The sequence below is a fragment of the Mangifera indica genome, chromosome 20, assembly GCF_011075055.1.
Source record: "Mangifera indica cultivar Alphonso chromosome 20, CATAS_Mindica_2.1, whole genome shotgun sequence".
Taxonomy (NCBI): domain Eukaryota; kingdom Viridiplantae; phylum Streptophyta; class Magnoliopsida; order Sapindales; family Anacardiaceae; genus Mangifera; species Mangifera indica.
Genome location: NC_058156.1, coordinates 5,692,297 through 5,705,847, shown reverse-complemented (window position 1 = coordinate 5,705,847; position 13,551 = coordinate 5,692,297). Strand labels below are relative to the sequence as shown.

Sequence of the window (13,551 nt, the reverse complement as noted above, 5' to 3'; positions counted from 1 at the left end):
CAAAACATGATTGGCTCCATATTTATACACCATATGCATCCATATCAGATTTGACCATGATAACTCAAGTTAAACGATTACTCCATACATTAGTACAATCATATGATAAGTCATTGACTACATTGCAATGACCATATAACTTACCATAATTGGTCACATTTAAAAAATAGTTCACTAATTGTTAATTCACTCTAATGCCTTAATGACATTACCGTCATTGTCACTCGCACTAAAATCATCTGATAATATTTAATAGAGGCATTAAGTATGTCTACTATATGATATTATTACCCAACTAATATCATATCCATGGGGAATAATTTGATAATCTTGTTTTACTGATTAAATGAATTACTTGAATAGTTCACATACATACTTTATATTTAAGATGATGGTCCAACATTTTAATGTCACCTTAGTTAGTGGGTCAACAAAATTCTCTGTTGATAGTGTCTTTCATATCAATATTTATCCAGTTCTAATGAATTCTTAGAATGTTATACTTTCACAAAAATATATTTAGACTTATGATATGCCCTTTATTCTTTTGTCGATGTAACAACACCAATATTATCATATAATATAGTCATTAGATAAACCATGTTTGGAACCACACTAAGTTTAGATACGAACTTTATGCATCTATACAAACTTTTCTAACTAACCGCACCTTAATTACGTATGAAAATGAACCTTGATACAAACTTTCTATCATCAATGTCTAACTGAAAATCAGAATCTAAGTATTCCTAGATGTTTAACACTAAACTTTCATAACTCAAAATTAAATCCTTGGTTCTTCTCAAGTATTTAGGGATCGATTTTATAGTTGACTAATGTTTCTCCCTTGAATTAGTCTAATATCTACTCGTAACACTTACGACATAGGCTATATCAGGTCTTATACATAATATTGCATACAGTAATCCCTCTACAACAGAAGCATAAGACTAATTACACATCCTCTATCGCTCTTTGTTAGTCTTTGGACCTATATCTTTAGAAATATAAAAACTATGAACAAAAGGCAAAAAGCCTCTCTTTGATTTTTTCATGATGAACCTTTTCAACAACTTTTCTATGTACAATTTCTGGGACAAACCAATTATCCCCTTTATTTTATCTTTATAGATATGAATTCCAAAAACATAAGTTACATCTCCAAAGTCTTTAATTGAGAAGGTTCTTAATAACTAGATTTTAGCCTCATTCATCATGCCAATATCATTACCTATCAATTATATGTCATTTACATACAATACGAGAAACATTATGGCATAATCCTTAACTCATTTGTAAACATAGGGTTCATTCAGAGTCTTTACAAAACTAAACGATTTGATCATATCATCGAATCGAATATTTCAACTTCTTGAAGCTTGTTTCAATCTATAAATAGATTGATGCAACTTTTACACCTTATGTCTTTTAGCAGTGGATAAAAAACCGATAAGCTATTCCATATAGATGTTTTCCTCAATGAATACATTAAGGAACCAAATCTCATAATCATGATATGTAGTAATGGCTAGTATTATATGGATGGATTTAATCATAGGTATAGGAGAAAAAATATCCTTATAATCTAACCCTTGTCTCTAAGTATAACCTTTTACTACTAGCTAAGCTTTATAAGTCTCTACCTTTCCATCCTTACTTATTTTTCTCTTGAAGACCCACTTATAACCAATAGGAATTATTCTTTTTGATGGATCAACAAGTGTCCAAACTTAATTAGTATGCATGGATTCTATTTTAGAATTCATAGCTTTCAACCATGTACCAAAATCAGTATCTAATATAACTTCTTCATAATTTCTTGGATTATCACCATGATCTATTTCTCTTACTATGAAGGATTCAAAATCCTACTTATAAGAAATTCATATCTATTTAGAGGTCTCGATACTTTAAAAGATCTTTAATCTGGAATAGGTGTATCATATGAAGAGGTCTATTAAGAGGATTCTCATGGCTCAGCCTATTTGATCTGAGGTTTTTTGAACTCTTCTTTAAGCTCTATTATTCTTTCTGTACTATCTTCTTGTAAAAGCTCTTTCTCTAAGAAGTGTGTGTTTCTACTAATCAAAATTCTTTGATCAGTTGGAAAATAAAAGTAATATTCTAAACAATTTTTAGGATATCCTATAAACCGACCTTTTTTTGATTTGACATCCAACTTATTAGTCTTAACTATTTTGACAAAAGCTAGACATCCCTAGACCTTTAGATAATTATGACTGGAAGGCTAGTCATACAACATCTCAAAGGGTGTCTTCTGGAAAAATTTGGATAATACTCTATTCAAAATATGCACAGTAGAAAGTAAGACATATCCTTATAATGACATCAACAACTCTATAAAACTTAATATGGATTGTATCATATCCAATAAAGTATGGTTCCTCATTTCTGATACAACATTGTGTTATGGTATGTATTAAGGAGCTAATTGGGATATGATTCCATTTTCCTTCAAATAATCTTGAAATTCCATACTCAAATATTTACCTCCACGATCTAATCGTAAGGTCTTAATATTCTTTTCAGACCATTTGTCTACTTCATTCTTAAATTGTCTAAACTTTTCAAAAGATTTGGATTTGTATTTCATTACCTCGAATAATCATCGATAAAGGTAATGAAGCATTGGAAACCTCCTCTTGTTGTTTCATTGAATGGTTTACATATATTTGAATGTATCAATTCTAATAATTCTTTGGATTTGTCCCCTTTATTTTTAAAGGGTGATATGGTCATTTTTTCTTTAAAGACATGATTCGCAAGTTGGATAGGTTTCATAACCCAATGGATTTAAAATCCTATTTGTTTCTAATCCTATTATCATGTTGTCTTTTATATGGCCTAATTAATGATACCAAAGTAATCATTGATTAATTTCTTCTTAAGATCTCTTATTTGTAACAAAATTCATAATACTTAGATAATTTAGTTCTAAAACATGCAAGCCATTTGTATTTATTGCTTTGCCAACTAGAAAATTTCCAAAATGAATCAAACATTCATTTATATTGAACTGTACATAGTAACAATTCTTACATAGAACAAAAACATAAATTATATTTCTAGCAACTCTAACAAAATAAAGTACTCTATACAATCTCAAAACATCTTTAGATGGGAGTGTCAAAGAATAATTCCCTATAGCTTCAACTGCAACATTTGCTCTGTTTGTCATCCTCAAAATAATTTCATTTTTGGACAACACATAACTATTTTATAAGTTTTGTAATGAAACACATATGTGACATGCAGCCGTTGAATCTAATGTCTAGGAATGATAATTCGAATTAGTTGTTAATTCAAACCATATTACAAATGAAGGAAATATACCTGTTTTCTTCTCTTTCAAGCTTTGTAGATAAAAAAGACAATTCCTCTTTCTGTGTCTGTCATTCTTGCATTGGAAACACTACTTCTTGGCCTTGGCCTTCTTCATATTGGCTTTAATTTTCTTAAAGTTTTTCTTCTTAGGTCTGACTTCTGGTATTTTTTTAGGTTTCTTTTGCTTCTTTTTAGTCTTATTACAAAAAGCAACATGAATTTCTCCATGCCCCTTTCCTTGTTTATATAAATCATGAATCTCTTTCAAAAGCTTTGGAAGTAGACGCTCAATCCTATTGTGATTATAATTCATTTTGAATGGTTTATAACTACTTGAAATGGATTACAAAATTAAATTTATTTTGAGTTTGTCAAGCATGACAACTCTATATACATCCAATTACCTTAGGATGTTTATCATCTTTATGATATGATCATCCAAAGACATTCCTTCCCTTAACTTATCCCGAAAAGAGTTGAACATAATTCATACTTGATGACTCGTGAATTCTCGTCATACAATTCTTGTAAGGTGACAAGGATACTGTACACGTTATGCATGTTTTCATGCTTCGTCTAAAGCTTTTTGTTCATTGAACCAACATATAGCTTCAGGCTCTCACATGATGCTCTTACCAAGTTTTAAAAACTTCATTTTCATGTTCAATGGCATTTGGAGCCAAATTAATAGGAAGAGGTGCTTCTAATACGTATTTGGATTTTTCAAAACTAAGAACAATTCTCAAATTTCTAACCCAATCCTTGAAGTTTAGTTCGGTTAAAATATTATTATCCATAATGCGTAATAAGTTGTTATTGGCCATTTTCAAATTATCACAGTAAATAAAGAAGCTGCAAAAAAAAAAATTATTAGTGTCTTGTATAAATTTAAACCTTTTAATGCATAACCATATTAATTCCCACTATTTTTGTCGAATCTCGCACTCTCTTAGATAGGATTTGAACATTTTTCATCAGATTAAATTTCTAGTAGGGAATCAAGTTTTTATTAAATTTAATTAAGCTCATATAATAGAAATCTTGGTCAATTAACTTTAATAAGTAGGAAATCATTTCCTTTTATATTACTATAGAAGACTCGATTTGTATTTCTTGCCCTTAGCTTCATATAGCTCACATAATAAAACTGTTAGTATTTTCGACTAGTTAAATTTGAACCGTTACGCTTTATTAAAATGACATTTTCATCATGTTCTCACATAATAGAATCTTGGTTAATATGAAAATATTTATCCAAGAATAAGATGAACCTAATTCCATGACATAAAGCTCATATCCCTCACATAATAGAAATCTTGGAATATTATAATTTATGTTAAAGAATTTAGTTATCTCATAATAGGAGACATAGATTTAATAATTTTACTTAAGGAGATTTAGGTTTAATTTAAATTAATTTAAGTTTAATTTGCAATTGAACTTACATAGATAACATATATGCAAAATAATAAACACGGGGGATGATCATGGGTTTTTTTGAAAATACATCATAAAGACAAACTATTCAACTAGATCTATATTTTTGATTATATCACTATCCAGATTTCGCTCGGGTCCCAGTCCAATCGATGCACTTACAATCGAATTATACCCATGATCATCCCAAATAAAACATTTATCCATTAACTAAACTAACATTTATAACTGTTATGAACTTATATATAATATAAATAAATATTAAACGTGTGATTGATCTAGTCAATCAAAACTTCAATATAGACTACATTAATTCAAGGACTTAACAATAAATAACATAATGCATAGAGTGCCAATATTCATAATATTTACCATAGGTAACAATTAACCATATTTAGTCCATGAATGAATCCGGGTACATACAATATTTCACATCCCTAATTCTCATTATATCAATATATTTAACTTTATGTCAACTTTAAATCAATTCTTACATTTAATCATCATTAAATGTAAGTTGACATATATACATAATTTATCATTTCATCACTATTAAATTAAATCATGCATTATTTTTCATGGAACATATGCATCTCATACCATTCATTATATGACCTAAAATCCATTTCACCATGCATCCAAATTCCATGCAAATGCAATTATATTAGTTGCATATATTTTATTCTTCACCCAAATTCACTTTAATCAACATAAAGCCTACACATTTAAAACATCAGTACATGATTTAAATGGTGTTTTTTTCAACTCAATATCATTAGAACACAAAAATAAACAATAAATTGCGATCATAAAAGTATGGCTGAGAGGTACACATGCTTGAATAAATTTGAAAAACATGATTTTAAGGCAAACAAAGCACATGCATGTACATCCATGTTAGCTACACATACTATTATGCATAAAAAACAAAAACTTGGCTCAAAAGTAAACATGCAAAGAGCCTAAAATGGCTTTGATACCATTTGTAAAAATTAGATGAAGATAATAGTGGAAATGGACATGCATGTATGGAGAAAACAATAATCAATGCCATTCAAAGGAAATGAAAGAAAGGTAGGATTTATACCTTCTCCAAGCTAGATTATTTGAAGTAGATGATTAAGTAGAGCTTCCCAAATGCAAAGCCTCTAAAAGTTGCACTAATCAAGCATAAAATGGCTTTTGGCCAAATTAGTAGTGAGAGAAATGGTTTTAGCTAAAATGAGTTCATGTGTGAAAAAATGAACTAACTTTGCCTTTTTATATTAGTGGACTTAATTAGCAAATTTTTAATTCTTTCGTGACACCTTACAAAGTTCTTTATTTACATAATAGTCATGCATGCTTACATATACATTAGTCGCCCTAATTTTATCTCATAAATATCTAAACCTTTAAAATGTCACTTTCATATCCATATAACACTTTATATGATATTACCTTTATTACCCTTGGAAGGTGTTAGCCATCCCCAAATAATCAATTCTTTCTCTTTGAAATGTTTGATTTATTGGTATGATCGTTTATGTTTACCATGTTGCAGTCATGAACCCTTTTATATGATTTGAAAAATATTCTTAAAGACTCAATGACTATAGTAATCATTTAAAAATGTGTCATAATCCCTAAACCATAATGAAGACACACTCCATTAAGCCTATCGTATGTTTCGTGCAGGTAAGATCTTTCTATTGTTAAATCTTGATTGAATATGGGTTTATGGTTCATCAAAACCCTAGTCTTGATACTTCTCCAAATCATCACTCGATATATTCGAAACATGTCATTACAAACATCTTTTTTATGACTTACATTATACTCTAGCTAGAGATTTTTGTTTTTAATATTTATCAACGTTCATGTAAGAACTTGAAATCGAATAATTCTTAAGTTAGCAAAAACTCTGAATCTAATAACTCTGAGTCAACAAATCCCTTCCTGATCATTATTCGTCTCCATATACAAACAATATATGACTAACTTGGATTTATTGTATGGAGCATGACTAGCTTTGCATTTATACGTCATATGAACCATACGGATCCGTATCAAATCTGACCATGATATCAAGTCAAAGGATTACTTTGTAGACTAATACAATCATACTAATAGTCATTGACTACATTGCAATGACCATGTGACTTATCATAATTGGTTACATTTAAAAAAACAATTCATTAATTGTTAATCCACACTAATGCCCTAGTGACATAATCGTCATTGTCACCTACATTAATATCATCTCATAATATTCAACGAAGGCATTAAGTATGTCTATTGTATGATATTATTGCTTAACTAATATCACGTCCATAGAGAACAACTTGATAATCATGTTTTAATGATTAAATAAATTATCTGGACAATTTACATACATACTTTATATTTAAACCAACAAAGAAAGCAATTTACAAATATGAACAAAAGAGGATTTTTTGTAATTAATAAATCATAATTACATATATATAAGATGATATGCCTTGAAACTGATAACACGAATGGTTCTTAGGGCATACACTAACACATTCAACAATCTAAACTAAATGAAAAAAAAATTGAAGTCCAAGTTTAGAACGCCCATTCCAAGTTTGAAACACTTGTCTTGCAAGCCATCTTCAAGTCGTTTTACAATGAACAAGATCATTTTAAGAATATATTACCTATTTTGATCGAAATTAGACAAGTTAACAAAGAATGGAATGCCAATTCCAAGGAGTCAAATGTTTGTTGCAAGCAAAAGAAAACAAAAGTATATATCCATTGAAGCTTAGAACAATCGATCTCCTTTTCAAAAATTCTAATCTTTTAGTCAAGAAAGATTGTTCTTTAGGACTTTATGTTAGAATTTAAAAATAGTTTTAGAGCCAACGACTTTATTTTTTGTTCAAACAACTAGCTTACATCAATAATCCAAAATCAAGTATAAAAGCAAGCATTTGGGGGCATACTCAAAGCAAGTGAGTTCATACTACTTAAAGCATATAGATTTTGGGCATATCCAAAGTGAGTAAGTTCATACTATTCAAAGGATATAAATTCTACGTGTAAAGCAAATTTATTCTTCAACCAATTTTTACTCTCTTAGTAGTTCAACATAAATCTTTAGAAAAATTGTGTAAATACTTGTGTAATCATCCTAGTTGAGAGACATTTTACTTACTTTTCTTGTAATCTCCATCTTATTGGGTGAAATCCCATATAACTAAGGTGAAATTCTAAATAACTATTGTAAAGTGCAACATCATGGACCGACTATTGTAAAAGGGTGGAATCTTATACAACCAGGGCATAGTCTCGTGATAAACTAGTGTATCAGGTTGATATGGTGTCAGTGGAACTTCAAGGGGGTTTCCTCGAAGAATTTGATGTATGAGGCATGGAATTGAAGCATTGAAACATTACAAACTTTAATTCCACAATAATCACTTGTTAACTTCCATTCACCCCTTCCCTTAAGGATTATATTAGCTATTTAGTTTTACACCTCTATTGGTAAGCATTCATCTTCATTGTGTACATTATGATTGGTCTTTCTATCACTCCTCATCTTTCATGTCTATGGCTTATGCGACATGCTTACAATCTCAATTGGGCTTTGGATTAAACAAATTACGGAAAAGGAAGGAAGATGGTGGAAATAATCCAAAAGAAAATTGTGAGATTTCTCAATTCCAATTACTAGATTTATCTAACGCCACTGTTTTGGATCTTGAAGCACTTAGATGTTTGTTAGTTATAGGTTTTAGGTCAAGCATGCAATTAGATTAGAGGAAATAATGGTAGAGGGTTCCAACAACAGAGTTATCGTGGTGATGCCAAAGGTTAACGTAGGTGTTTGTATCACAACGACTTTGTTGGTGTCTTTTAAGGAAGAAGGTAAAAACTCATCAAGAGGTGAGCATCGATGAGGTTGAGCTTTGATGTTGATTACAAGTATATTACGTTGTTGCATGGGTTGGATCTAGTTAAGGTGGAGTTAAATTTTTTGGGTTGCGAAATCATGTATAAGTTAGAAATAATAAATAGGGGTAATATGGTAATTACAATTGTTGCATCAATGTGTCAGTTTTTGTTAACATAATTGATTTTAAGTGGGAAAATGTAATCTTTGTGATCAAGAGGGGGAAAAGTGTTTTCAGTCAAAACCTTGAATGAGAAAATATAAATCATTTTATTGAAAAATTCCACGACCATCACTTAGCCTTTTCATTAAAACACACTTACACACAAACACATAATAGTTGAATCACATATCGTATCATTTATTGAAAATCTAATTTTTCGTATCATAAATCATATATCGTATTGTATAATTTAACTTTTTAAAATGAAAATAATAAAATATTAAAAAATTCAATTGCCACAATAACATATTAAAAAATATCATAAATACCTTATGAAATTTTAAAATTTCTCAAATACATTTTTCTCACATAATTTTTTATCTAAAAAAAATGTATCATTTATATAAGTAATATGTATCGTATCCTACGATATAATCATTGTATTAATAAATTTTTTATGTATTTTATAATATATATTATTTTTTATTTATATAATAAAATATAATATATTATATTTTATATAATATTGATAACTACACACAAAACCCTCTAAGAAAACGATATTGATTTTATTTATTATCAACGAAGTTAGGTTCGCTTAATGATCAATTGATTTATCTGACGATCTAAACATTCTCATCGGACACCTACCGCATTCCATGGGGATCGCATTTCCTTGATCATACGCCATGTGTCCAATATACTCCCTTAAAAACATATCCATGCACGTAATCTTCCCCTCAACTGCCAATGCAAACAAACCAAGCTGTCTGCCGATTTGTAGGCCTCCTGGCCGGGCACTTAAAAATCTTTATTTCCCATTTTACCCTCTCTCGTACTCTGTTTTTTCCTGTTAAAAAAATAAAAAGATCCTGCGATACTAAGGATGAATTAAGCCGCTAACCTCTTTGTACAAGACGCTCTGAAAAATTAAAATTAAAAAAGGAAAATAAAACCTAGCTTGGTGAGACCTGGGGCTAGTTTAGGCATTCAAATTGCTATGTGTCGGCGGTCATTAACATCCTCTAAATAAAGCCATCGTCGGCGAGGAAGAGTATTGAGAGATGTACAAAGAGCGAGTCGGTGGCTCCAAATCAGAGGTTGTAAGTTCAGTCGATCGGAAGCGGATTAACGACGCATTAGACAAGCAGCTCGAAAGATCTTCTCCATCCACTTCGAGAGGCACGATCAACGGCAATGATTTGTCCGTTTTGATGGGGAAGCATCCAGCTGATCATCACCGAGAAGCTCTTGCCGCTTCGCTCTTCAAAAACAACGCCTCTGATGGTATCTCCTTGGTTATATGCATATACATCTCGAAACAATAAATATTATTTAAGAATAGTTTATTTTGATGATAAAACTGTGTAGCTTGTTTATTGTACAGGTTATTATTATTTTTGGCTTTACTGTGTAATACTCTAGATTATTCTAATTGTACTTGGATTGTTATCTTAAGATTTTTCTGTATATTGTTGTTCCTTTTTTGGGAATATGAAATTGTAGATTTATTAGGTAATTTTATAAACATTGAACCACCTTATTAGGTTTGGTTTTCAGTACTCTAAAAGAGACTGTACTGCGTTTTAATTTAGTTCTAAACTGTAATTCATATATGAAACTTCACTCTTTTTTCTTCTAATTTACAGAAGCTAGACTACCTTCAGTCATACTTCTATTTGTAATGAAAGGGCTTTATGTTGCTTTCTTTATCAATGAAAGGGTGATTCATCTACTGAGATGAAATTAGTGAGCTGCTTGATATAACCTTTTATTTTAGCCGTGTTCTCTTAGGCAACTTTGAATTCCTGATTTTTCTAGTTGCAAATATCTGCTTTTTTAACTTATTATTTCTTATGAAAAGATTTTCTCTGTGTTATCTATGTATTAGCACACATACTTTTTGGTGTTGAGTCCGACAATAGGGGCATATAGATATTCACTATTTTTCATCAGTCAACTGCGGTGGTTTATGTATTAAATGCTGTTATTGAAGGTTCGATTTTTTTGTGAAGTCCTGTTAGTTTACTGTTGAAGAATTTAATACTATCATAAAATATTCTGTGTTTTATATTGTCTTCCTTGAACCCCCTTCTTCCTTCATAATACTTTTCCCACTTGTAATATATTAGGCTGTTCCTATTAGTTGGCTAATGTATATTATATCTTTTTTGGCTATAGAGGAATCGGAAACCGACACTGAAGAGTCTGATGTCAGTGGCTCTGATGGGGAGGATACATCTTGGATCTCATGGTTTTGCAATCTTCGAGGAAATGAGTTATTTTGTGAAGTGGATGATGATTATCTACAAGATGATTTTAACCTCTGTGGTTTAAGCAGCCAAGTTCCTTATTATGATTATGCACTTGATTTAATTTTGGATGTCGAGTCCTCTCATGGTAAACTTGCGTTATTAAGGAAGCACTGAATTTTTATCTACATGTAATCTTGTTGAAGCTTGAAATATAAATTGTAATGATCATGCGATTATTTCTGCTTTAGCTCTTCTTCATTCTGATACCATGTTACTGCCAATATCGTGATTATTGTTATTCAACATCACTTGATGAATTCTTCTGTTCGTCTTTTTTGCGTCATGATGCATCAAATTTTACTCTTCTTTTTCAAAGCTAGTGAATTTCTTATTTGAACGTATAGGTGATATGTTTACAGAGGAACAAAATGAAATGGTTGAATCTGCAGCAGAAATGCTTTATGGCCTAATTCATGCCCGATACATACTGACTAGCAAAGGAATGGCTGCTATGGTAAGTTTTTTTATTTTTGTGATTCGTAAAATTTATGCTTTTATGCCACAACATTTGGGCACTTGTTAGAATAAATATTAATTAAATTTTTACAGTTAGACAAGTACAAGAACTATGAATTTGGAAGATGCCCAAGAGTCTATTGTTGTGGACAACCCTGTCTCCCTCTTGGTCAATCAGACATTCCTCATTCAGGCAGTGTGAAAATATATTGCCCCAGATGTGAAGATGCTTACTACCCCCGATCAAAGTATCAAGGTAGTATCCTTACAAAAGTTCCTTTTGAGTCCTTTGTGATATATTGTCTAGTTTCTTTTCATGCAACCTTGTAGGGTAATTGAACCTGAATATTGCTAGATAAATGTAATCTAGATATGACCACTCTGTTACTCTAAATATCAGTTTTGAATAGATTATACATCAATATAGGTGGCATGTTTACTGTGACTCGTGCAAGATTTATTGGAGTGCAATTGGGTTTTTAACTGAACATTACATTCCCTGGAAATTGGCTTGCAAATATTTCCTAAATATCTTTAACTCTATATAGACATTGATGGAGCATATTTTGGAACCACATTCCCACACCTGTTTCTGATGACTTATGGGCACCTGAAGCCACAGAAGGCAGCACAGAGCTATGTTCCAAGAGTATTTGGGTTCAAGATCCACAAACCATGATGCTGGAATAGGAAGCTTGTTTGGGTGAGAATTTTCTGAAAAATGCATTACCCAGCTTCTATGTGGAAGTGTTGTCTTTGAGAATTCAGTCTAGGCTCTCTTTAACATGTTTCAAATAGTAACGTAAAGCAAATTTACTATCATGGGGAGCAATCATTTTTTTTTTAATTTCTTGTTACAATTTTAGCTTCCTCAGCATCTCTGTAACTTCAATCGTTTTTTGGTAAGGTATTATAATGCCTCGAACTGCTTTATTCCATATTGCTGCCTTAATTTTATGATTAGTGCCAGTGTGGCTACTGACTTTGTGTTCATTTCCTCACCTAATTATTATTTTACCGCCATATTTTTGCGTCAAGTGAATGGTCCATATTATTCTAATTTCTAAGGATCTCTTATTTAGGTACAATTGGTATAACAATTTCTTTTAAATAAATAAAATTGTTTATTTTGGTCCTGATGTTGCCCATGCCAGTTTGCTATGCGAAACAGCTGGTGATGGGTTTGTACTGGTGGCAGGCATGGAGCCATTCCATTTGAATTTGTAAGTTTGTGGATGGACGCCCCGAATAAACGAACACATCCACTGTCCACACGGAACTGGATTGCCATTTAAACAAGTGTTCATCATAGGTCTGGAGTAGAATGCTGGGATCCTCTCAAAGCCTTTGTCCTGATTCTCATTCATTATCCTATGTGAAGCATTTTGCCTACGGTGTAAAAAGCATTGTCCTGATTTTCATTCAAGATCCACAAGGCCTTTTTGAAGTTTATTCTGTACAATTTGAAAACCACCTTCCGATGCATTATTATTAAGAAGCTGAAAAGCAAAAATTAAATTCTAATTCCAGGACCCAGATGTTGTTGTCTCTGGTTTTGATGTCCTGGGAATTGGGTTAATGGTTGAAATAGCAATATTTGGAGGTATATCTGATTTTATAATGAAAGTATTAAACTTTGTTTTTCTTTATTAAATCAAAATTTTCAATTTCTTATTGAAGACTTCATATTTATATTTCATCACACAATAACATGTTTAATCTCTAATGTAATCAAAAGTTACTGATGTGAATTTTTTAAATTTAATTAAAATATGATGTTTGGGATCATTTTTTATTGATCTAGATAATTCAAATTTTTTTAATTGAAGAGGGTGAAACTTTTATTTTTTTCGATTAAATAGAATAAAATTATATTCAATTACATAAAAATAATTTTAACTTTTAAATATGCATTACGTCTTTCTACAATCTCT

At 30.8% G+C, this 13,551-nt stretch overlaps 1 protein-coding gene across 4 annotated transcripts; it reads left to right on the top strand.

Moving 5' to 3' along the window:
* Nucleotides 1-9,597: 9,597 nt before the first annotated feature.
* LOC123204715 (casein kinase II subunit beta-1-like) lies at nucleotides 9,598-13,296 on the top strand. Of its 4 annotated transcripts, none has more exons than XM_044621510.1 (6): nucleotides 9,598-10,133; nucleotides 11,028-11,246; nucleotides 11,506-11,615; nucleotides 11,711-11,876; nucleotides 12,166-12,320; nucleotides 12,816-13,296. In XM_044621510.1, exons 1-5 carry the CDS (start codon nucleotides 9,911-9,913, stop codon nucleotides 12,294-12,296), a joined length of 849 nt encoding a protein of 282 aa, XP_044477445.1. In that variant the 5' UTR covers nucleotides 9,598-9,910; the 3' UTR covers nucleotides 12,297-12,320; nucleotides 12,816-13,296. The 4 variants fall into 4 exon arrangements, with proteins under 4 accessions (XP_044477445.1, XP_044477444.1, XP_044477443.1 ...); XM_044621509.1 differs by having other exon boundaries at nucleotides 12,772-13,296; XM_044621508.1 differs by lacking the exon at nucleotides 12,816-13,296 and having other exon boundaries at nucleotides 9,599-10,133; nucleotides 12,166-12,610.
* Nucleotides 13,297-13,551: the final 255 nt, after the last annotated feature.

Bases quoted from the DNA above. Each gene is read 5' to 3' on its own strand.
- LOC123204715 (XM_044621510.1), top strand. From the start codon at position 9,911: ATGTACAAAGAGCGAGTCGGTGGCTCCAAATCAGAGGTTGTAAGTTCA. The intron at 10,134-11,027 runs GTATCTCCTTGG...TTTTGGCTATAG, and splicing joins CAAAAACAACGCCTCTGATG to AGGAATCGGAAACCGACACT. The intron at 11,247-11,505 runs GTAAACTTGCGT...TTGAACGTATAG, and splicing joins GGATGTCGAGTCCTCTCATG to GTGATATGTTTACAGAGGAA.